This window comes from Ranitomeya variabilis, chromosome 1, assembly GCF_051348905.1.
Source record: "Ranitomeya variabilis isolate aRanVar5 chromosome 1, aRanVar5.hap1, whole genome shotgun sequence".
In the NCBI taxonomy this organism is placed as follows: Eukaryota; Metazoa; Chordata; class Amphibia; order Anura; family Dendrobatidae; genus Ranitomeya; species Ranitomeya variabilis.
In genome coordinates, this window is record NC_135232.1 from 1,093,092,789 (window position 1) to 1,093,118,596 (window position 25,808).

The following is a 25,808-nucleotide window of genomic DNA, read 5'->3' on the forward strand; positions in this document are numbered from 1 at the left end:
GGAGAGAATGATCACTAGTAAATCAATCTGTCCCCATACAGTATCATCTTAGCAGAATATCTGCAGTTTTAACTGGGCGATGTGCTGATGAGAACAATGATTTTTGTTCCGGCATATACTGTACATACATACACCGTACATACACACAGATACACATACCGTACATACACAGACATACACCTTACATGCATACACACATACAGTTATATACACTGATAGTATACACATACCGTACATACATATACCATACATACACACAAATACACATACATACACCGTACGTACACACAGATACACATACATATACCATCATACATACACATACCGTACATGCACACATGCATATACCGTACATTCACACAAATGCCGTACACATATACCGTACATACACACAGATACACACATATACCGTACATACACAGATACAGTTATATACATATAGTACACACATACCGTACATACATATAAAATACACCCAAATGCACATACCGTACATACATACATATACCGTACATGCATACACACACATATACCGAACATACAGATACACATACACGTACCGTACATACACACATACAGTATATACACATAGTATACACATACCGTACACACATATACATATACTGTATGTACATGCACATAAACATACATATATACCATATATCCATACAAATTTATTTCACATACACAGATACACACATACTGTACATGCATACACACACAGCCATACAACTATACCATATACATACACACATATACTGTACATACACAGATAGAAACATAGATACACACAGATGCGCACATACATATACAAGCATATACATACATACATACATACATACATACATACATACTAATCTTGTATAGGTGATCAGATGAGCCCTGCAGGTCAGTTCAGCTGGAGAAGGCTGCAGACCCCACTGTGGGGGATGGGGCACAGAGCAGACAGCACCTGATGATAAATTCCCAGTAAGGGAGGAAAAGACTCAAATTCAAAAAGTTCCATGACTAAAATTCTAAAGAGATAAGTTATAAAGAGCACTATAACTGCACATTACTTTTCAGGTCACTTCACAGCATACATTTTGCTGCCGTGCTGCCCCTGCAGTGAGCTCCTCCCCCATCTCTGCTCTGTGAGGAGACGCTGCAGCCTGCTCTGAACAGAACAGTGGAGGGAGCAGAAGACCCCCTGTAAGTCCTGCTCTTCCTCCACTGCTGTCCCTATGTGCTGTGCAGCCGGGGCCCCTGACTGTAGGCGAGTACTCACGATTGGGACGCTCCATGCAGGGGGACAGACGGCAGCCAGTGAGCGCTCTCCTCAGTCTGGTCACTGTGAGGTAAGGAAAGCGTTCATTGGCCAGCGTCTTTCCCTGCATGACACGCCCCCTTTTTGATCTCCTGCACTTCGCGCCCCGCTCTCTCCCCGACACTCGGTGTTCCATGATTACAGGAGGGGGTGAGAGGGGCCCGACCCTGCATGATACCGGGCCTGCCTGCAGGGGCCCCCCTCCACCTCTGGGCCCTGGAGCAGTGCCATCAACAGTATGTCTGCCCCTGGCTGGGGGCCCCTAGGGCAGCGGGGGCCCCAGGCAGCTGCCTAGTCTGCCTGCCCCTAACGCCGGCCCTGAGCGTGCAGTACACAGAGTAACTGCAGACTTGTAGACTTAGGCCGTACAACACTTTTAAGCATAGATCTGCATGCCATGGGGAAAACTTCCATGTAAGGCCGACTGTAATGAAACTCTTTAGTGAAGATGGTGGAAAGCACGCCAAAGGGTTCCTGCCAACTAAAAGTTTCTGCACTGTATGCAACTGGTGGTCCGAGCCGGCTATAGTTTTATGCGACAGAGTCCCGGTGAGGCCCCTCTTTGTTTTTGATTTTCCTCCTTGCCTTATAGGCACTAGAAGTTTGTTATTTTTCAGTCAATAGAATTGTATAAGAGCTTGTTTTTTTACGGTACGAGATGTAGCATTTAAATTACCATTTTGGAGTCCATATGACTTTCTAGTTTTTTTTATTTATTCCATTTTTTGCAGAGGCAGAAGTTACCATTTTGGGGGGGTAGGATAAATAGTGATATTTTATTATGTTGGACATGAAGATTTTATTTACATTGCGAGAAAAAGAGGCATTTTTGTGTACTCACCGTAAAATCCTTTTCTCCGAGCCAATCATTGGGGGACACAGACCGTGGGTGTTATGCTGCTTGCCTAGGAGGACACTAAGTGATACAAAGAAAGTTAGCTCCTCCCCTGCAGTATACACCCTCCTGCTGGCTCTCAGCTAACCAGTTCGGTGCAAAAAGCAGTAGGAGATCAGTAACAACATATTAGCTTACAGCATGTCATATTATATATGAGAGTATAGCATATCGGATTATTAAAACAAGCATAAGCCAATACCAGGGTGGGAGCTGTGTCCTCCAATGATTGGCTCGGAGAAAAGGATTTTACGGTGAGTACACAAAAATCCCTCTTTCTCCTTCGCCTCATTGGGGGACACAGACTGTGGGACGTACCAAAGCAGTCCCTGGGTGGGAACAACATCAGATCAGGCCCTGTGTAACCGCTACTTACAAGTGCGCCACCGCGGCCTGCGGAGTCCGCCTGCCCAGACTCACATCTGTGGAAGTCTGGGAATTATAATGCTTCAAGAATGCATGCGGACTGGACGAATCCGCAAGCTTGCAGGCGTGTCTTGTCGACGGCTGGTGCCTAGAACCCACGATAGACAGGGAGATAGGCTGACATCTAACACGGAAGGACTCCTGGATGGTGAAAGGAATACACCAGGCTAAATGGCCGATGAAGACTGCTAAACCCTTCCTGTAAACGTCAGGAAGCCTTCCCCTTACCGTCAGGAAGCCCAAGATACAGTGTCCAACCTTCGGAAGGACGCCGTCCTCGAGACGTACCTACTCAGAGCACTCGCTTCGTCCGGAATATGGGGAACTCATTCCATTTTGTGGACTGGTGCCGAAAGAAATGAGGGAAGAACTATGCCCTCATAACAGTGGTAATACAATACCACCTTGGTAACAAGGGACGAGGGAAGGCCTGAGGACAACCTTGCCTTGAAGGAAATAAGGGAAAAAAGTCTGAAAGGACCCGTTAGCACCGAAGACTCGTCAGGATGAGGATATCGCCGAGAAAAAAGGGGCGACCTTCCCTAATAGAATAGATCCCAATGATCTAACGGTATGCGATAGGGAAGAACTACATGTGAAAACTTCCTGCGAGGTGGTCCCTACTTGCAGTTTTGTTGCAGAAAGGCAGAAAGCTACCAGCTCAGCAAGCAAACAAACTGACGTGGTCAGTGCGGATTTCCGAGGATCACTGGGGCCCTTTCTGCTTCTGAAAAGCTTTTGGAAGTAGTGAACGGGGAGTTGTGGAAACTGGTACCACGGAAGAACCAGAGCATGCAGTGCGATAGCTCTTGGATCTCGAGGCCGAACGACAAACTCGAGTACACAGGCGATCAGTCAGGACTCCATCCGAACTACAACTGGAGAGCTCCAGTGAAGGCAGGTCTGATGGAAGACTTCCGGGTGAAGTTCCCACTCACTTGAGGCGAAACCCTGACGGCTGAATATGTTCGCAGCCCAGAGTTATACTCCTGGGATATGTACTGCCGAGATCACCGAGTGATAGATCTCGGCCCATGTGAGAATGTGAGGTACCTCGGCCATGGTGCCTGAACGTGGGTACCTGCTAGATGATTGACGTATGGCACAGCCGTGGCATTGTCCAATTGAATTCAGATGGGTTGACCCGCCATAAGGCAGTGGACCTACTGTAGGACTACCTTTCGGATCTCCAGAGCAATGATCGGGAGAAGAGGACTGGCATTGGAAGTTACTAGTAACCATTGAACCGGGAGAAAGGCCCTGGATGAAGAAGGAGCTCAGAGACTATCATCTGAAAGTCTGCTTGACTTGCTGAAAACTAACGGAGCGAAGGAAACTGTTTCCATTGTCATCTCAATTTTTTCCTCAGAACCCTCCCAGCAAATCGAATGAAATGAGGGGATGAGTGAGCAAGTGCGCGAGCTCCCTGTTGAAGGACCATGACCTTGTCTGGAGGGAGATTTACCACCCTTCTGGAAGAGTACCGGATCATCCTCAAAAAGGATATCTGCTGGGCTGGAAATGAGAAGTTGTCTAAGTCTAGCCACCAGCCCAGGTGAGAGGGTATCGCAAGTGATATAGACGACTTAGCGTAGTCCTGCAAGGGCAGGTAAACAGTCGGCCAAACAGGGCAGGACGACCACGCCTCTAGGTTCAAGAGGAACATGACAGCCGCCATGACCCTTGCGAACACTCTGGGTGCGGTAGCAAGGCCGAAGGACAAGGTCGTGACTTAAATGCTGTTCACGAATGGAAAAGCAAAGGAATTTGTGAAGAGGGTAAGCATCCCGAATGTCGATGGATGCCAGAAACTGCACCTTTTTCTGTTGAAGTAATGGCTGAGCGGAGGAACTCCATTCGAAGAAGAAGAACCTTGTGAAAGGTTGTTAGAAGTTTGAGGTCCGGGATCGGTCCTACTTCTCGTTCCCCTTTTAGGAACCAAGATCCCTTAGATCTAGACTGTCCTGGACAACCCTTTCACTGTTGGTCGGGGCTGTAGGAACGTACGATCCTTCGTTAGTCTCCCGCTCAAAAGATTTGATTGACCAGCTGTACTGTCTTCAGGAAAGGGTTACTGGTGTGAATCAAAGTAGTTAAGGTCTTCAGGCAGGAGACCGTTGCTCTAGCAATCCATGCGGCGGCTAGGGAGGGTAGAGGGATGGACCCGTAGCCGCAAAACGGAACAAACCAGATTTGCTATTTGACAGATCGTGGCATTTTTAATTGATGACACATCGGGCAGGGATACTGGTAGGTAAACCACCCACAGGAGACTGTACCCGGTTAATCTGCCAGGTGGCAGAATGCACGGCTGCTTCCAGCAGGTCATTGCAGAGTTAAAAATTAGGAACCCTCGATCCACCATCCTCTTAACAGGGAAGTGGAGAGGTACATCCGCCTTCTTGCATCTTCTGTTAAATAGTGGTGATGCAGAGGGGGGTGCTCAGACGCCCGAAAAGGGTGCCTCTGTACATCCACTGAGTTCAGGTCTCTGGGTGGACAGGACAGGTTGTCTGGCGTTAGGCCTGGATGCAGAAGAGGATACCTGGAGGCAACACTCCGTGTGCCCGTCTGTTGATGGTGTGGGGAGATCGGCGCTCTTTAAAGGGCCTGTCGCCCTTAAAAATCAGACCAGGCATGGCATCCCACGTAGAGGCTTCTGTCCAGTGAATCGCATATCCGGACTGGATGGCAAATGCTCTACGAGGGAGTTTAGTCTCCTTATGAGGGACACTGTGTAGTCTAGAGCAGGACCGGAGTCCTCGTCAATGTACAGAGATTGGATGATGATATAAATAGGCGAGTCATCCTTTACTGAAACTCTGGCAAGTCCAGGTCCAAGGCAATATCCGATCCGTGGTCAGAGTCTTGTCAGCAAATCCTTGGAGAGAGATCATGAAATGAGAACTTCCGTTTTGTAGATGCCTGTACGTTTCTAGAATACTCGCGGCCCCTGCTAGCCGACGGATCCTATGTTGGAGAGGGACCATGTATATCGGTCCTGCGAGCACTCCGAGCCACGGAGGGATCACGGAGGGATTCAATTTCTTGGTCAGAAAAACCATGGGTTGCGGCAGTGACGAAGTCCACTGAGGGAACTAGTTACACTGGGATAAACTGGGATCAGCGGCAGAGGGCTCCTCATTTATGACCAGCTTCGGATTGGTCTTGTGCCTTTAACCCCTTCATGACCTTGGGATTTTTCGGTTTTCCGTGTTCGTTTTTCACTCCCCTCCTTCCCAGAGCCATAACTTTTCTATTTTTCCGTCAATTTGGCCATGTGAGGGCTTATTTTTTACGGGACGAGTTGTACTTTTGAACGACATCATTGGTTTTACCATGTCGTGTACTAGAAAACGGGAAAAAAAATTCCAAGTGCGGTGAAATTGCAAAAAAAGTGCAATCCCACGCTTGTTTTTTGCTTGGCTTTTTTGCTAGGTTCACCAAATGCTAAATCTGACCTGCCATTATGATTCTCCGGGTCACTACGAGTTCATAGACACCTAACATGACTAGGTTATTTTTTATCTAAGTGGTGAAAAAAAATTCCAAACTTTGCTAAAAAAAAAAATAATAAATTTGCGCCATTTTCCGATACTCGTAGCGTCTCCATTTTTCATGATCTGGGGTCGGTTGAGGGCTTATTTTTTGCGTGCCAAGCTGGCGTTTTTAATGATTCCAATTTGGTGCAGATACGTTCTTTTGATCGCCCGTTATTGCATTTTAATGCAATGTCGCGGCAACCAAAAAAAACGTAATTCTGGCGTTTCGATTTTTCTTCTCGTTACGCCATTTAGCGATCAGGTTAATGCTTTTTTTTTTTATTGATAGATCGGGCGATACCAAATATGTTTGATTTTTTTTTTATTGATTTATTTTGATTGGGGCGAAAGGGGGGTGATTTAAACTTTTATATTTTTTTTATTTTTTTCACATTTTTTTTAACTTTTTTTTTTTTTTTTTACTTTTGCCATGCTTCAATAGCCTCCATGGGAGGCTAGAAGCAGGCACAACCCGATCGCCTCTGCTACATAGCAGCGATCTGGTTCGCTGCTATGTAGCAGAAAATCAGGCGTGCTGTGAGCGCCGACCACAGGGTGGCGCTCACAGCTACCGGCGATCAGTAACCATAGAGGTCTCAAGGACCTCTATGGTTACAATGGAGAAGCATCGCCGACCTCCGATCATGTGACGGGGTCGGCGATTCGCTCATATCCGGCCGCCCGGCCGGATGCGGTAGTTAAACGCCGCTGTCTGCGTTTGACAGCGGCATTTAACTATTTAATAGGTGAGGGCGGATCGCGATTCTGCCCGCGCCTATTACGGGCACATGTCAGCTGTTCAAAACAGCTGACATGTCCCGGCTTTGATGCGGGCTCACCGCGGAGCCCTGCAACAAAGCAGAGGAGCTGACCTCGGACGTACTATCACGTCCGAGGTCAGTAAGGGGTTAAGACCAGGGAATACTGGTCGTGTGCCTTTAAGACCAGGGAATACTGGTCGTGTGCCTTTAAGACCAGGGAATACTGGTCGTGTGCCTTTAAGACCAGGGAATACTGGTCATGTGCCTTTAAGACCAGGGAATACTGGTCGTGTGCCTTTAAGACCAGGGAATACTGGTCACGTGCCTTTAAGACCAGGGAATACTGGTCACGTGCCTTTAAGACCAGGAACACTGGTCACGTGCCTTTAAGACCAGGGAATACTGGTCATGTGACTTTAAGACCAGGAACACTGGTCATGTGCCTTTAAGACCAGGGAATACTGGTCACGTGCCTTTAAGACCAGGAACACTGGTCATGTGCCTTTAAGACCAGGGAATACTGGTCATGCGGGTTTAGGTAAAATCTCGCAGCGAACGAGAAGCGCCAATTCAGGGGGCGGAGCCACAGGCACGACGTGGGCGGAGCCTCGAGACTTCCATGAATAGGCCCAAGCCGGGGCCTAAATTTCTGCAGCCAGCGCCAGCGTAGAAGTGAGGGGCGTTGCTCGAGAAAATTGAGCGCTTCCGTGCCAGGCAAAAAGCGCCAGGAAAAAAGGCAGAGCTGCCTTAGGGCGCCACAGTGTGCTTCCGGGGTGCGGCCTACACATCGGCCAAAGCCGGGGGCTAAATTTTGTAGCCGGCTGGAGCGTTACCTCAGGGAGGTGGGCCACAGGGAAGCCTGAGACTGCCTGTGAATATCCTGCTGCAGAAGCCCATCGCTGGCAGGATCCACTCACCAACGGTGCGCGTCCGGGCAGGGAGCCGCCGGGTCGGGTCGGGTATTGCAGCATGGACGGTGCAGGGATAGAGGGATAAACCTCAATCCATCATCCCTTTTGTTAGGGAGGTGGAGAGGAACCGTCCGCCTCCTTGTGCCATCCGCTTTCACAGTGGTGGGACAGTGGGGGCTGCTCGGACGCCATAGAAAGGGGCCTCTGTACATCCACGGAGTTCAGTCCGGGTGGACAGGGCCAGTTGTCTGGCATTAGGCCTGGCTCCAGGAGAGGATACATGGAGGAGACACTCCATGTGGTCGCCTGCTGCTGGCGTGGGGAGATCGGGACCGTGAAGGCACCGTCGCCCCTGAAGTGAGCTGGGCGGGGCTCCGGCGGTTGGCGGGGATTTCAACTGCGGCCTAGTCCGGCTGAAAAAGCCGGGGACTAAATTTTTGGAGCCTGCCGGTGGAGCACGTCGGCGGGCCGTGACGTAGCGCCGAATGATTGCCGCTGGCGTACCGGCCAGCGGCACCTCTCCCCAGGGACCAGGACCGCACCTTCCACGCAGGCAGCGTGAAGGAAACTACTCACCACCACCGAGCAGAGATGCAGCCTCTATTGCGAGGGAATAAGCTCAGTTGATCCTCCCTTGGCCGGGGGATGGAGAGCCACTGTCCATCTTCATATGTGCCTGCCGCAGGGGACTTAAGGCTGTGCCTGCCGCAGGGGACTTACGGCTGTGCCTGCCGCAGGGGACTTACGGCTACTGTGGGGACTACATGACGCCAACAGGTGAGGGCTTAATTGCGGAGGAGCCCGGGAGATGCACATAAGAGGTATACTCTATGTGCTCGCCATCTTACAGGGGGGAGATCGGGACCGTATAGGAACCGTCGCCCTAGCGTAGACTAGGCGTGCCCCAGTCGTCGCAGGAAAGGTACGGGGAGGTATACTCACCGTGCTCGCCTGTTGATGGTTCGGGGGAGAGCGGACCCTAAAAAGGAATTCACCTTCACTCCGTTAATTAAAAAATAAAAATTTACAGAAAATTAAAATAAAAATAAAAAATGTTGGGGTCTGAAAACAGACCCAAGTGCCTCCTACAGACACTAAGCAAGAACTGGTTAGCTGAGAGCCAGCAGAGGGTGTATACTGCAGGGGAGGAGATCACTTTCTTTGTTTCACTTAGTGTCAGCCTCCTAGTGGCAGCAGCATACACCCACGGTCTGTGTCCCCCAATGAGGCGAAGGAGAAAGGATCTTTTATTTATTTTTTATATATTCTTTATTTTTGTTATTTTTCATTAGTCTCCCTAGGGAAGTTGAACCTGCAACCACTTGAAAGTTTGCACAGTATCTTGCAGTACTGTGATGTTGAAGAATATGGTGAAATTTCCCACTAACATGATATACACAGGGGCCTTCAGTAGCCCACCCGGCTGCCATCACATTGTTATCATGGTGCAGGAGATATGAGTAGTGAGGGACAATGAGCATCGGAAAGGACACTCTCCCACATTACCAACCTCATAAATGTCACGACATTCCTCCCAGTGTAAAGTTGGAGTCGCACTTTATTTAATCCTTCAATCTATCATGCATGAACTTAACATGAATTATACATTTTTTTTCTAATTGAGGACATCTGCAGAACAAAAAAAAATAAAAATCACATTGAAAACCTGGAATGCACAGACTTCTGCTCACCCTTCCAGCTTTCAGTTTTTCTCGCAGCCGTTCTCTCATGGAAGATTCGGCAGAGCTAGACTTCGCACTGGAGACGTTTAATGGCGGCAAACCTAAAACAGGTTATTTGGGTTAGACCCCGTAGTCTGGTTTTATTCAATGGATTATTTCAAGACAATTGTAAAAGTTCTATTTCTGAAACAATGAGGGGAAAAAAAAAATATTATTTGGTTTGGAAATTGTTCAAATGCGGTTGTGAAATTAAAATGCTGACAAAGTCCCCGCCATTAAACACACACTGAAGAAAACTATTTATACAGCTTGACTGCCAACATGCTCCAAAAATTGGAATCGAAGAACTACTCTTGTGTTATATGAGGGGGGAAAATGTGAGGTTCTTCACAAAATCCAACCTACTTATCATAGTTGGGTTGTTATACTTTATTTATCCTGTAGGGAAATCAGAATGGTCTGCTAGGCCACAGGCTTTACTAAATAGCAGCTACGATGGCCATGAGGTGAAAGAAGCAGAGACTGGATGGTCAATTTCCCTACAGAAAGTGCACAGCTGAGCCATCTTAACGAAAAGGTCGAGCGAGGAACCTCCGCATATGAATCTATACGCGTTAATATGGAAGCCTTAGTTGGGAACAAGCAGACCTAGACAAAGTGTGACCGGCGGGTCACATCTGGCCTGCGGACAGACAGCAGGAGGACTGAAAACATCATGGGGCCACCCTCCCCTGCTCGATGTCCCAATTTCACCGCAAAGTTGTATATTATCTCCTGACTCCCCCTGTCTACCCCTCAAAAATTTTGCTGCTAATTGTTGTCCTCTGGTTTTGATTAATGTGGATGAGGCAGGATGCGTTGGACCACATTTAATGTGGGGAACTACATATAATCTATAGAGCCAGGGTATGGATCAGTCAGTGCTGGGTGCTGCTTGCAGTCGCTCTTTCCGAGCCACAATGTGACTTATTGCTGCAGACTAATTTTCCATAAAGATCGGTGGACACTGGTGGCTACGACAGCACTGACAGCGTGACCTGACTTGTGTGAAGAGTCAAGATGGTGCAATAAATCACCACACTGTACCTTGAATGGAGTGACTGCAGACAGACACCTAAGAGGTAACGTTTCTCCTTGTGGAGAGTGACATACCAGTTCTGGCATGCCCAGGTGAGGAGGCTTATTTACCGTGCAATGCCCCTCTGGGAAATTTAATATGTATACTGCCTCTCAGAAAGGAAGAGGACTTGAACGCTATAGCGCCGCCTGTTGGAAGCTACAATAGTGACTTGTAGGACTGCTGCTTCCAACAGGCGGTGCTATAGAATTCAAGTCCTCTTCCACTCTGAAGAGGAAATTTGCATTCAGACAGACAGACACAGGACCTGGCGATGTCGGAGGCCTCCTGCCCCTGGCACTCGCACTCTACTGACCTCATCTCTAAAGCTCCTCTCCAGCAGATGGAAGAAGCGTGGAGAGATTATGACATGAGACCAGAAGACGGCATGCAGCGAGGGTGTGTCCACATTATTGGGACGGCTGGGCCAGTGCCAGCGGCTGTCTGCTAAAACTGGGAACTGGTGGGTGGCTGGAAACTGCTGCTGGAGGGACCGACTCGGAGGGCATTTGCCCCTCTGCCCCCTGGTCCAGCCGGCCCCTGTCAACCATAATATATTCCAGTGGATTAAACATTGAGCGAGAGCAAATTGTGTGGATTTTGCATATTTACATTCCATGACAGGTTAGAATAAAGTACATGAAGCAGGTCTCCAGCTCTCTGCCCGTTACCGTTCCTGCACAAGCTCTCACAGAGATCACGATCCAAAGAAGGAATGTCCACCCAGAGCCAAGCATGCCTGATTTTAGCCCCAGGGCTGTACTCACTGCGCTGGCCTCGTGTAGCAGTCCCAGGATCATCCCCAGCTTCAGCCACATGTGAGTCTCTGACATTCTCAATCAGCTGAAGAGAAGGAAGAAGAGACAATTCATCACAATTAAATGTGTCCTCTGGGCAATCTACCATGCAAGTATACTATATCATATATATAAACCATCTATCTATACACAAGCACTATCCATATACTATATCATATTCACATTTTTGCCAATTTTTTGGCATGAATACTTCTCAATTATTGGCTTTTTGAGTCAATCAATTATTGCTTCTTTTTTTTTTTTAAAGTTGTCTTTAGTCGTTTTGTTCATATACTGATTTTTACTTCAGTTTGGCTTTTCCAGTTGTTTTAGAACTGATTTATAAATTATGACCTTTTTAAATAAATGTTAAAATTTTGCACAAATTTGCTTTGGGCCTTTAATTGGGTGATTTTATGTGCGCCAGTTGTTTTAGTGCAATTTTTACACTACTTTGCTCTAAAAAGTCGTGAAACAAGTCAAGGACAAAAAAAATAGAGCATTTTTTTTTATTTTATGCAAAACATTTAATGGGTTTGCGCTATATTGAAAAATTTGGCTCAGAAGCCGCAAGTGAAAATCACAAGACAAAAGAGAGAACGGACTTCAAAAAGAAAAACTGGAAATGGTGAATTGGGACCTATGTGTTCCATAATTGAAATGATAAAAATACACTGTGTTCCAAATTATTATGCAAATAATATTTCCTCATATTTTCTCTAAATTACCTATCTGAATTGCAGTCATTGTTATTTTCCAGTCATCTACTATTCTAGTATAATTGCAATGTTTTGGAACAAACTGCCTATGAAAACAGTATATTTAAAAAAAAAAATAAACACTCAAAATGCATGTTCCAAATTATTATGCACAGCAGAGTTTAACGTTTTTTATTCTATTTTGAACAAAAAAATGGTCAATTGTGAAGTTATAAGCATTATCAGCTTATTACAAAATGAAATCAAACAGTTTTCAAGTGAAAACTTTATTCTAGGTGATGTTACATTTGCACATAGGACCCCTTGTTCCAAAGAAGCTTCTGAACTCTCTCGTCCATTGAACTTGTCAGTTTTTGGATGGTTTCTGCTTCAATTGTTTTGCATGTGGACAGAATACCCTCCCAGAGCTGTTGCTTAGATGTGAACTGCCTCCCGCCATCATAGACACTCCTTTTGATGATGCTCCAGAGGTTCTCAATGGGGTTGAGGTCAGGGGAAGATGGTGGCCACACCATAAGTTTGTCCTCTTTTATGCCCATAGCAGCCAGAGATGCAGATGTGCTTTTTGCAGCATGAGACGGTGCATTATCATGCATGAAAATGATCTTGCTGCGGAAAGCACGGTTCTTCCTCTTGAACCATGGCAGGAAGTGTTGTTTTAGAAACTCCACATAGATTATGGAGTTCATCTTTACCAGGGTGCACCAGGCCCAAGTAAATTGGGCCCTAGATGGCTCTGTACACTGTGGCCTCTGTTCACACAGGATGCATCATGGTTAGCCCGCTATATTTATGGCGTCATTAATAGGCTTTTCACCATATACTTTGCAGTCCTGTGTGAACATGCCACATACAGACTATTTTTTTGCATGGGTGCTCCAAGCAGCCAATTCCTGATTGTAGGTTGGCTGCATCGGTATTATTTGCACCTGTGTTGTTTGCTATCTTTACTTGGGCCTGGTGCACCCTGGGTAGTGCAATTGTTGGAGGCCTTGAACAGGTAAGCATGCCTGTGTTCTGGTGTTTTTTTTGAGTTTAGTGGAGGTTTTCCTCCAATGGTGTTTTTTTTGGAGTTCATCTTTACCCCTTCAGGGATCATAAAGGGGCCGACAATCTCTCTCCCCATGATTCCAGCCCAAAACATTACTCCACCTCCTCCTTGTTGGCGCCTTAGCCGTGTTTTCATGGGGTGTCCATCCTCCACTCCATCCATCTGGACCATCGAGCGTTGCACGGCACTCATCGGTGAACAAAACAGTTTGGAAGTCAGTCTTCATGTATCGTTTGGCCCACTGGAGCCGTTTCTGCTTGTGTGCAGTGGATAGAGGTGGTCGACAGGATGGCTTACACACAGCTGCAAACCTCTGAAGGACCCTGCATCTTGTTGTTCTGGGGACGTTGGAGGCACCAGCAGCTTCAAAAACTTGTCTGCTGCTATGACAAGGCATTTTTTCAGCTGCTCTTTTAACCTTACGCAATTGCCTGTTGGAAAGAGTCCTCAATTTTTCCTTATCAGCACGCACACGTGTGTGCTGGGAATCAGCTACATACTTCTTGATTGTGCGATGATCACGATGAAGTGTCTTGGCAATGTTGATTGTAGTCATGCCTTGACCTAAATACTCCACAATTTGTTGCTTCTCAGCAGCCGACACATCCTTTTTCTTTCCCATTTTGGCAAAAAATGTAGGCTGCTTAATAATGTGGAACAGCCTTCTTAAGTAGTCTTGCCTTTATTTGGACACTCCTGCCAAACTAATGTGCACAGGTATCTGCAATTGCTTTCAGTGATATAAAGAGCCCTGACACACACCACCATCAATGAGTTTAAATGACAAACAAAAAAATTCTAACCTTATCACTCCTAAACTCTTTGTGCATAATAATTTGGAACACAGTGTATAATAAAGGGATTAAAGCCACTAGTCAGACAACCCGTTCTGAATCCCTGCGTTTTGCACCCAGTAAAATAACACCACTTATGCTCACCTCCGGTGCGGGTCCAGCAGCGTCGGCACTGGAATTCCTGCTATGTCACTTGATCTCTGCGGCCAGTAATGTGATAAAGGATCCAAGAATGGAATGTTTATCTTACAGATGGAACACCTCCTGAAATACTATATAACATCCCATAATTCCCACCTCATAATTATTTGTATCCATATGTGATAAGTCCTTTGGAGACTCCCAAAAAAGGGGGAGATCTACCAGTCTCTGGGAAAAGTTAGGAAAACTCCTGGGTGACCCACATACTAATCTTTACCAAGTACTGTGTTTCTCTCTACTCCCCGATGCCATAGTAGATAATGAGCTAATGCCATGGTGTCCCAGGATGTCGTATGCCATGGTGCCCCAGGATGCTCCATGCCATGGTGCCCCAGGATGCTGCATGCCATGGTGCCCAAGGATGTCATATGGCATGGTGCCCTAGGATGTTATATGCCATGGTGCCCAAGAGTGGAGAGGAGCGCAGGACCAAGACCGAAGCGTAACAGAACATCTTGTCTCGGAGGTGACAAGTAAAATCTCTGATAGCAGGGAATAACTGTTCCTACATCTATATATATAATAAGGTCCACTTCCGTCTGTTTGTCTGTCTGTCTGTCACGGAAATCCCACGTCGCTGATTGGTGGCGCCCAGCCGGCCGCGACCAATCAGCGACAGGCACAGTCCGGCCGCGAATTGACCCCTCCATACTCCTCTCCAGTCAGCGCCCACATAGCGTTTTAGCAGTCTGTTAACGCTGCCATTAACCCTGTAAATGTGACCAACTTTTTACTATTGATGCTGTCTTTCCCTCTCCTCGCGACGCTCCGTCCCAAGAATGCATTGCGGCAATGACCCCAGATTACGTAGCGGTAACATCATCATCACGGGTTATTGCCGCAAGGCATTACTGGGTTCGGAGCGTGGCGAGGAGCATCGCTAAAGGCCTGCGCTTGATCCGGGGGCCGCCGGAAGGTGAGTATATAACTATTTTTTATTTTTATTATTTTTTTAACAGGGATATGGTGCCCACATTGCTATATACTATGTGGGCTGTGCATTATACTACGTTAGCTGTGTTTTATACTGCATGGGCTGTGCTATATACTACGTGGGCTGTGCTATATACTACGTGGGCTGTGTTATATACTACGTGGGCTGTGCTATATACTACGTGGCTGTACAATATACTGCGTGGGCTGTGCTATATACTACGTGGCTGTGCAATATACTACGTGGCTGTGCAATATACTACATGGCTGTGCTATATACTTCATGGGCTGTGAGACTCTTTCACCGGGGCCCTAAAAAACCTGGAGCCTGCCCTGGCTTCACTGATTGTTTGCGGCCGGCCGGGTGCGACCAATCAGCGACAGATGCAGTCCGGGCGTGAATTGGCGCGGGATTTGAACCACGCTTTGCTAATTGGTCGCGGCCGGCCGAATCCTGTGTATTCATTGCATTATTGTGAAATCTTCAGAAATAAACTACATACAAAAAGTATTCTAGAATACCCGATGCGTTAGAATCGGGCCACCATCTAGTCCATTATAATTTTGTAGAGTCGTTCTCCCAGGCACTCATGAGTGAGGATTGTATTACTGCCCAATCCACCAATAGTGATTCGTGCTAAATCTATCAGAATTTTGACGTCAGGTACCTGCGATTAAATAAACTCTGCAGTGAACACATAAGAAAGCTGAATACGATCATCGTATGTCTAAGTAACAGCTCTGGTCACCAACACTAAGCAGAGGAAATCCTCCATCTGGTTTTTGGCTTTTTCTGTCAAGTTAATTTAACATTAACAGTAAATTGCCAAAACGTGTCCAGTGTAGTAGGCTAGTAGATAGTATAATAGGACACCTACTAACAGTAACCCCGGATGTGACATAATAGATGCTGATGACCTTGACGTCAACAAGTGGTCTGTGGCGGAGATCAGAAGAAATAGGGAGAGGCGAGTAGCGGAACGTCTGATGTCGGTAAAGGTATAGGTTGGGGTTTGGGCAGTAATTTTATTTAGGTGGGGGAGAGGTGTAAAGTGTCATCTGTATTCGTTTCAGTGTATAATGATGGGGTCATATGTACTATTTGTGATTAAATGCTGTAGATTGGGTTGTGTCATATACAGTGGTGCACCGCTAATAGGGACAGATCATGCAACCGCTATGGTCCCCATCAGGCGTCACAATTTCAACAGTATCCACATTTATTCTTCTGATAAATGAAGGTGTTATTTTCTGATCTGGTCACTCATTTGGTCGTGGTTGTAGAACTTTATAAGCTGATGAACATAGACATAGAATAGCACCAACAACTAAGGTGCCCATTTCTGATAGCGACGAGGGTACCGATTTGCGGGACTCCAGTCTAGCGATACTTGGTGGCTAGAGAGAAGTCCCACAAATCTTTTACCTCTTGGCGCCGTTGTTGCAACATTTGAATTGTCAGGGCTGGGGCGATGTTATCTGTGGGATGTGTCGCACATGTGACATGACACCAGGCCTTTCTAATCAAAGGCCGCGCAGGGGACCCTGAAAGGTAAGAGATTCGTGCGTCTCCCGTCTAGCCACCAGGTACCACTGACATCGCTGTGTACATCATGTCCATACCATGACATCGCTGTGTGAGTCATCTCCATACCATGACATCGCTATGTGCATCATCCCCACAAAGTCACACGACTGTTCATGTCACGTAGATTAATCCTGTACTGTGATGTTACTTTGAGGATATTCTCATACTGTGATGTCAGTGTGTGCATTATTCCTATGCATAAAAAGAATACAAATATTGTTTTGCTATGGGGCCCCATAATGTTGGCCAAAATATCAAATAGAAATTATATTTGAGGGTTCATTGATGCAAACCTCCAGCCACCGCTGCACTACAACCTACTTTCAAGTCTTTTGTCTGTAGGCAAAAATGACCATAGTCACCATAAGGCTAGGTTCACATTGCGTTAGTGGGTGATCGCTAACGGACAGCGTTGCACGGCGAAAATGTCGCAATTAACGCCGTGCAACGGGTCCGTTAGCGCACCCATTGACAGCAATGTAAATTTCGCCTGCAGCGCATCACTAGCGCATGCCTTTTTCGGCTCGCGCTAGTGATGTGCCGTTCTTCTGTGACGCGCCTCGGACGCGAGAGCGGGGACGTTAATGCGACCCCTGAACGCGGCCCCTAAATAAACATTGCGTTAGCGCAATCCGCTAGCGCTAAACGGATTGCCCTAACGCAATGTGAACCTAGCCTAAGCGATGTCCAGGTTCTACTACAGAACTGCCTACAAATGGGCCCCGCTAAACCGTAACAGATTTATTGCATGCAATAGTTATGTGAAACCATGGAAATCCAGCAACAACAAAGTCTCAGGACCTTTCATCTACAACTATACAGAAATCTCAGAGGGATGGAGAGCAAGAACTAGAACATATGGAATAGATGTTACATTCCACAAGCCTGGCTTCATTCTACAACAGTGGGTGATGTCTCTTTTTATAAAAACCATATAAAACAAACACATTTTCTTGAGTAGAGTGACTAATGGATCAGATTCATGTGTAGTCATGGCGGGGCCTTATGTTTGTTGAGTGATAATTTTATTACGCTATTTTATGCATTGCTAAGGCCTTATTCACATCAAAATGCCAATACAAGTCTATGGGTGTGAGAAAATAACAGTCAGGACATGGACATAATCAGCGTACAGACAACCCTGCAATGGACGGGAGAAGATTTGTCATTTACTTATTTTTCTTTTCATAAGTGAAAATTATTGATGAAAGTGACCGGACACTGATGAAAATTGGACTGTTTTTTTTCCCCCAACATACTTTACCGTTCCCGTAGGCCCCCATCCACAAGTTGGATGCCAAAAGTGTGTTATTTTGGCCTCCGATTAGAAGGCGTGTGTCCGATACTGGTACTGTATAGGAAGTTGCAGCAAATTGCACTTTCCTATTCATAGAGCCGCAAAAAATAGCATATACCTGGCGGTGTGCCTCTTTTTCAAACGGTTCACCAGACGGTGACCACTGTAGGGCGCACACATTGGGAGTGTATACGCCTCACCATGCCGACAAGTGAAAGAAATGTGTACCTAGCATTGAAGGGGTTGTCCTAGTGTTTTCCCTTACACTAATTTCCCAAGGACATAGAGTTTGTAAAGTAAGACATGTATAAAGTGCTAGGGTTCCCCTCCTCTCAGACCTGGTCATACATTGCAGTGCCACCACAATTCTGGAACTGATTTTTTTTTTTTTTCGGGGTCCGCATGCCAGGGACCCTTTTGTTGGGAACGGAATGGAACGGGATTTCCGTCCACGTCCATGACATAAAAGGGACGTCTGAAGAGAAGGGGAGGAGAAATCGTGTATAATGAAGACTGGAGGCAGTCTTATCTTCGAGGCAGCCTACCCACCATAGCCTGGAAGACCAAAGCTATAAAAGATGATTTTTACTGAAAAAGGCCACATCTAGGAGGCATACAGGTAAGACTAATTTCACCTGTATACAACCTGTATGCCCATATTCATAACTCTATAAAGCTCGAAATGGTGACAGATTCCCTTTAAAGTATTTATCAGTCATCCAATACACCAGACAGCACATAAATGAAATATAGTTTGGGGTTTCATAAAACGAGAAGCAGAAAAAAAACCGAGTAGAAATAAACAATTGAAAGACTTATATGATTACATTTTTGGACTTACACCCTTAATGTCTTTTACTCAATGTTTTATAGAGTTTTCTATTTCAGAATCCAGAATACTTGGTTGTACGATGCCAATCACGTTCTATTAAAGAAGGATCAAAGGAATTCCGCTGATGACCTGTTTTGTAGAAGTATACAAGCGCACGAAACAGACCCTGGCCGGACCACTCATCAAATACCTCTGCTCTGACGTGGATGTCGATTGCAACAAGGATGTTCATCTTGTGCGATCCTTAGCTCTTATCACATGGGAGGTAAACGGCAAAGATTTTGGCAGCAGTTTTTCCCACTCACCCCATTGAAAAAAAACACCTGGAACTCGAAGAAACAATCAGCCAACAGTTCACATCTCATGCAGCTGTACACCTGAAACCCATCTTACCCTTCCAAGCCCTACTAAGTCGTGGCAAGTAGGTAGTTAGCGCGAGGTGCACAGTAAGACAAGAGGGGTGGCCATGCCATTACTTGTAGGTGCACTTTACCGCTGGCACAGGGAGTATTATAGAGCTGGCACCCCATTCTAATGTCCAGGAGTGGAGAGAACTCTGATCATGATCGCTTAAACCTTGCAATCAATGCTGACTGCAGGATCCAGGCGGTTTTATAGTGAGGGGGTTCCATATGTCAAACCATCAGCCTTCAGCAACTAAATTGCAAGGTTCGGATGTAATGCCATGGCAGCTGAAGGTCTAGGTCTAGATCCACGAGGGTCCTATCTTGGTTAACTGCTTGTCATTTTCACCCTGGCAGACATAATACCCAAGGAACAAGATCTACCAAGATGGACATTGATGAAGAACCAGTAGTGTGGGAGTGGAAACGTGAGCATACGTTGGGGGATTTTTTACATCATGCCGAGCTGTTTTAATTTTACTTTGGAGGTCAATAAATCTTTTAGAGCCCAATGTAAAAAAAACAAAAATGGAAAATGATTCTGTGGAGACAGGTAAAGTACTGTACCGCTTTCTTCCTTTTCTGACGTTGTGTTCTTAAAGTCTTTTTCAACTGCGCCACTTCAGCATCATCATCATTATCCTGGAGCTCCTGAAAGGGAAAAAATAAACCCAAGGACCATTAATAACATTACATATACATGACGACTAGTGATGAGCGAGTATACTCGTTGCTCGGGTGGTCTCCGAGTATTTGTTAGTGTTTGGAGATTTAGTTTTCATCGCCGCAGCTGAATGATTCACAGCTACTAGCCACCTGAGTACATGTGGGGGTGGCCTGGTTGCTAGGGAACCCCCACATGTACGTAGGCTGGCTAGTAGCCGCAAATCATTCAGCTGCCGTGATGAAAACTAAATCTCCGAACACTAACAAATACTCGGAGACCACCCGAGCAACGAGTATATTTGCTCATCACTAATGACGACAACTCTGTTTTAAAGTACCACTCCAGCGTTTTTGGTTTTTGCAGTGCTGAGTGGTGCTACTAATCTAAGGTCTATGGCTGTAGTCTTCTAATTACCTCCTTGTATCTTCACCTTTTATTGGCATGGCTCCGATCCCGAAGCACCATCTTGTGATTGCAACTTCTGACTGGCCACAAGTATCGGTCCCAAGCTCTAAAATGTAAATCCATGAGAGCCAGAAAGAGGATCTCATAGACTTGTATTGAAGAGTGACCTCTGGCTCTCTCCAGCAAACACTGGAGACATCCGGCAGGTCACAAACTGTTGGAGACCAATGGGAGCGGCAGTGATAGAAAGTGAAGACTGCGACAGGTGAGTATAAGACTAACGACAGATAATTTAAAGATTAGAAGCACCACTCCAGCACCGCAATTAAAAAAAAAAAATGTGTGTGCGTGAGATTTCTGAAGTCTCATACTTTGTTGGTCCTGTAAAACGCAGCTGACAGTAAAAAAAAAAGGCGCAAACAAAACGCTGCAGAAACACAATGTGTGAACGTAGCCTAAGTCTGATCTGAAGGCAGGCTGATCTTTTGGCATCTAAAAGAAAGATTTTCCCACTTACGGTATACTACTTGCGTTTTTGGTGCAGAAAACTCAGGATCAACAGGCACTTAGCTGTATCAGCATGAAAAATGACGCGAAAAAAAAAATGCGGCAAAACCTGCTTTTTTAAGCAACATCTTTTTCTTTTTACTGCCAAGAGAGCAGGTTTTGCCTGCAGAAAAAAAAAACAAAGCAATATATTTAATATTTTGTACTGTGCAGCATTTATAATAGTGGGGTCTTCTTATGTAGCAGAGGGGGTCTTTGTTCTCCCTCAGGCACCGGCGTGACTGCAGCCTGAGCCATGGCCCTGACATTCATGGCTACAGCAGCACTGGTGATATTACCGCACCAGTTTAGAGCTCTCCATAAGGGGCACAGAGCACAGAATTGCACAAGTCATATTAGCCGCGAAGGTAAAACCATAGTTCTAGTTTGGCAAGGGTTTGTGTAATGATGCGCATGTATATATTATATTATATCCTATGCATTGACCGTAATAAACCGAACTACACAATAAATGTCTAATCAACTGGTTTCAGAGGACACACTCTGCCTGGTCGTCTGCATTAGACCAAGCATTATACATCTTCATGAACACTTTCCAATGCGTCAAGATGCAGAATAAGCTGTAAAATTCCACATGAGTTTCATCATCTAGAAAAGCACCGCAGACCTATAAGCTTCCCCGAGCTCTGTCTGAGGTCATCCCACCGCCATACACTGGGCTGATAAGGTTTCTTAAAACATGGACTTAGTTAGAAATGTATGACACATCACACATAAAAACAAAGACCGCAGTGATAAGACGGAGAAAGTCAATAACAGTAATCTCTGGAATAGAACTTAATGTCTATCCAAATATATTATGTAATAACAGATTTTCTAATATTATTGTAACACTTCTGCAGTTAAATCAGCTGGTGATCAGCTGATTTCACGCAGCGGCTAGATAAACCTAGCGATCAGCCGGTATCTTTGGAGGATGAACATTTCTCCTATAGCGGCCACTACAGATAAAATGGGGTATTACATGGCATCCATAAAAATGGGTAGTAAATAGTGATGATCAAACGTGTTAGCATGCTTGGGTGGTAATCGATTGACTTTGGCGTCCTCCAAAAATATGTTTGACTCCCCGTGCCTGTATGTCTCGCGGCTGTTCGACTACTGCAATACATGCAGGGATTGCCTAACAAACAGGCAGCAATGGATCTCTTACATGTAGGACACAAGGAGCACTAGACAGAGTCCCTTGTGTATATAATGGGGTTGATCATGTTTTTTCCATCATGGGAAGCGGTATTACACTGGACAAAATAAAGCAATATACAGCATTTTTTTGGACCTGCACTGAGCCTCAAACGCAGATGAGAATAGATCAATGAATAGAGACATGACAATACAGATTGGTTGCAATAATCTGAACTCTTAGGCTTCAGACATTTGTGTTTCATATACGTCCTCTATATGTGTTTTTCACGGTGTGAGGCAGTGACCGGCGTTATATGCGAGGGCATACCTACCAACTTTTGAAGAAGGCAAAGAGGGACAAAGGTAGTGGCGGGCACAGCGCACCGCGGCAAATTTTAGGCCACGCCCATTTCACAACTAGTCACACCCATATCCACGCCCCAACCACACCCAATTAGAACTGCTGATCACACTGTTTCATAAACAATAATTATAAACAGAAAAAAATACGGCCACACAGTACTCCATACCGTATAATGGCCACACAGTGCTCCATACTGTATAATGGCCACACAGTGCTCCATACTATATAATGGCCACACATGATGCTCCATACTGTATAATGGACACAGTGCTCCATACTGCATAATGGCCACACATGATGCTCAATACTGTATAATGGCCACACATGATGCTCAATACTGTATAATGGATACAGTGCTCCAAATTGCATAATGGCCACACAGTGCTCCATACTGTATGATGGCCACACAGTGCCCCATACTGTATAATGGCCACACAGTGCTCCATACTATATAATGGCCACACATGATGCTCAATACTGTATAATGGCCACACATGATGCTCCATACTGTATAATGGCCCCGCATTATGCTCCACACTGTATAATGGCGCCACATGATGCTCCATACTGTATAATGGCCCACATTATGCTCCATACTGTATAATGGCCACACATGATGCTCAATACTGTATAATGGACACACCTTGATGCTCAATACTGTATAATGGCCACACAGTTCTCCATACTGTATAATGGCCACACATGATGCTCAATACTGTATAATGGCTTCACATGATGCTCCATACTGTATAATGGCCACACAGTGCTCCATACTGTATAATGGCCACACAGTGCTCCATACTATATAATGGCCACACATGATGCTCCATACTGTATAATGGACACAGTGCTCCATACTGCATAATGGCCACACATGATGCTCAATACTGTATAATGGCCACACATGATGCTCAATACTGTATAATGGACACAGTGCTCCAAACTGCATAATGGCCACACAGTGCTCCATACTGTATGATGGCCACACAGTGCCCCATACTGTATAATGGCCACACAGTGCTCCATACTATATAATGGCCACACATGATGCTCAATACTGTATAATGGCCACACATGATGCTCCATACTGTATAATGGCCCCGCATGATGCTCCACACTGTATAATGGCGCCACATGATGCTCCATACTGTATAATGGCCCACATTATGCTCCATACTGTATAACGGCCACACATGATGCTCAATACTGCATAATGGGCACACCTTGATGCTCAATACTGTATAATGGCCACACAGTTCTCCATACTGTATAATGGCCACACATGATGCTCAATACTGTATAATGGCCACACATGATGCTCAATACTGTATAATGGCTTCACATGATGCTCCATACTGTATAATAGCCACACAGTGCTCCATACTGTATAATGGACACACGATGCTCAATACTGTATAATGGCCACACATGATGCTCAATACTGTATAATGGCCACACAATGCTCCATACTGTATAATGGCCACACATGATGCTCAATACTGTATAATGGCCACACATGATGCTCAATACTGTATAATGACCACACATGATGCTCAATACCGTATAATGGCCACACAGTGCTCCATACTGTATAATGGCCACACATGATGCTCAATACTATATAATGGACACAGTGCTCCATACTGCATAATGGCCACACAGTGCTCCATACTGTATGATGGTCACACAGTGCTCCATACTGTATGATGGGCACACAGTGCTCTATACTGTATAATGGCCCCGCATGATGCTCCACACTGTATAATGGCCCCACATGATGCTCCATACTGTATAATGGCCACATATGATGCTCCATACTGTATAATGGCCACATATGATGCTCAATACTGTATAATGGCCACACCTTGATGCTCAATACTGTATAATGGCCACACAGTTCTCCATACTTTATAATGGCCACACGTGATGCTCAATACTGTATAATGGCCACACAGTGCTCCATACTGTATAATGGCCCCACATGATGCTCAATACTGTATAATGGCCACACATGATGCTCAATACTGTATAATGACCACACATGATGCTCAATACCGTATAATGGCCACACAGTGCTCCATACTGTATAATGGCCACACATGATGCTCCATACTGTATAATGGCCACACATGATGCTCCATACTGTATAATGGTCACACATGACGCTCCATACTGTATAATGGTCACACATGACGCTCCATACTATATAATAGCCACACATGATGCTCCATACTGTATAATGGCCCACATTATGCTCCATACTGTATAATGGCCACACATGATGCTCAATACTGTATAATGGACACACCTTGATGCTCAATACTGTATAATGGCCACACATGATGCTCAATACTGTATAATGGCTTCACATGATGCTCCATACTGTATAATAGCCACACAGTGCTCCATACTGTATAATGGCCACACAGTGCTCCATACTATATAATGGCCACACATGATGCTCCATACTGTATAATGGACACAGTGCTCCATACTGCATAATGGCCACACATGATGCTCAATACTGTATAATGGCCACACATGATGCTCAATACTGTATAATGGACACAGTGCTCCAAACTGCATAATGGCCACACAGTGCTCCATACTGTATGATGGCCACACAGTGCCCCATACTGTATAATGGCCACACAGTGCTCCATACTATATAATGGCCACACAGTGCCCCATACTGTATAATGGCCACACAGTGCTCCATACTATATAATGGCCACACATGATGCTCAATACTGTATAATGGCCACACATGATGCTCCATACTGTATAATGGCCCCGCATGATGCTCCACACTGTATAATGGCGCCACATGATGCTCCATACTGTATAATGGCCCACATTATGCTCCATACTGTATAATGGCCACACATGATGCTCAATACTGCATAATGGGCACACCTTGATGCTCAATACTGTATAATGGCCACACAGTTCTCCATACTGTATAATGGCCACACATGATGCTCAATACTGTATAATGGCCACACATGATGCTCAATACTGTATAATGGCTTCACATGATGCTCCATACTGTATAATAGCCACACAGTGCTCCATACTGTATAATGGACACACGATGCTCAATACTGTATAATGGCCACACATGATGCTCAATACTGTATAATGGCCACACAATGCTCCATACTGTATAATGGCCACACATGATGCTCAATACTGTATAATGGCCACACATGATGCTCAATACTGTATAATGACCACACATGATGCTCAATACCGTATAATGGCCACACAGTGCTCCATACTGTATAATGGCCACACATGATGCTCAATACTGTATAATGGACACAGTGCTCCATACTGCATAATGGCCACACAGTGCTCCATACTGTATGATGGTCACACAGTGCTCCATACTGTATGATGGGCACACAGTGCTCCATACTGT

The 25,808-nt window shown here is 45.6% G+C and overlaps 1 protein-coding gene and 1 long non-coding RNA gene across 5 annotated transcripts in view; one reads left to right on the forward strand and one right to left on the reverse strand.

Moving 5' to 3' along the window:
* Positions 1–25,808, reverse strand: part of CC2D2A (coiled-coil and C2 domain containing 2A) — a 171,811-nt gene that overhangs the window by 137,479 nt on the left and 8,524 nt on the right. For both annotated transcript variants that reach the window (XM_077280027.1, XM_077280028.1), the window contains exons 2-4: positions 19,824–19,907; positions 11,408–11,483; positions 9,533–9,624 (exon numbers count right to left, since the gene is read on the reverse strand). In XM_077280027.1, coding sequence (XP_077136142.1) covers positions 9,533–9,624; positions 11,408–11,483; positions 19,824–19,907 — 252 coding nt within the window. The remainder of the gene's footprint in view (positions 1–9,532; positions 9,625–11,407; positions 11,484–19,823; positions 19,908–25,808) is intronic.
* Positions 13,818–19,757, forward strand: LOC143793239 (uncharacterized). 3 transcript variants are annotated; one of them, XR_013220095.1, is made up of 5 exons: positions 13,818–14,668; positions 16,043–16,134; positions 18,430–18,639; positions 18,909–19,117; positions 19,614–19,757. It is a non-coding gene; the product is annotated as an uncharacterized LOC143793239 (long non-coding RNA). The 3 variants fall into 3 exon arrangements; XR_013220094.1 differs by having other exon boundaries at positions 13,819–14,668; positions 16,043–16,128; XR_013220093.1 differs by lacking the exons at positions 13,818–14,668; positions 16,043–16,134 and having other exon boundaries at positions 17,855–18,639.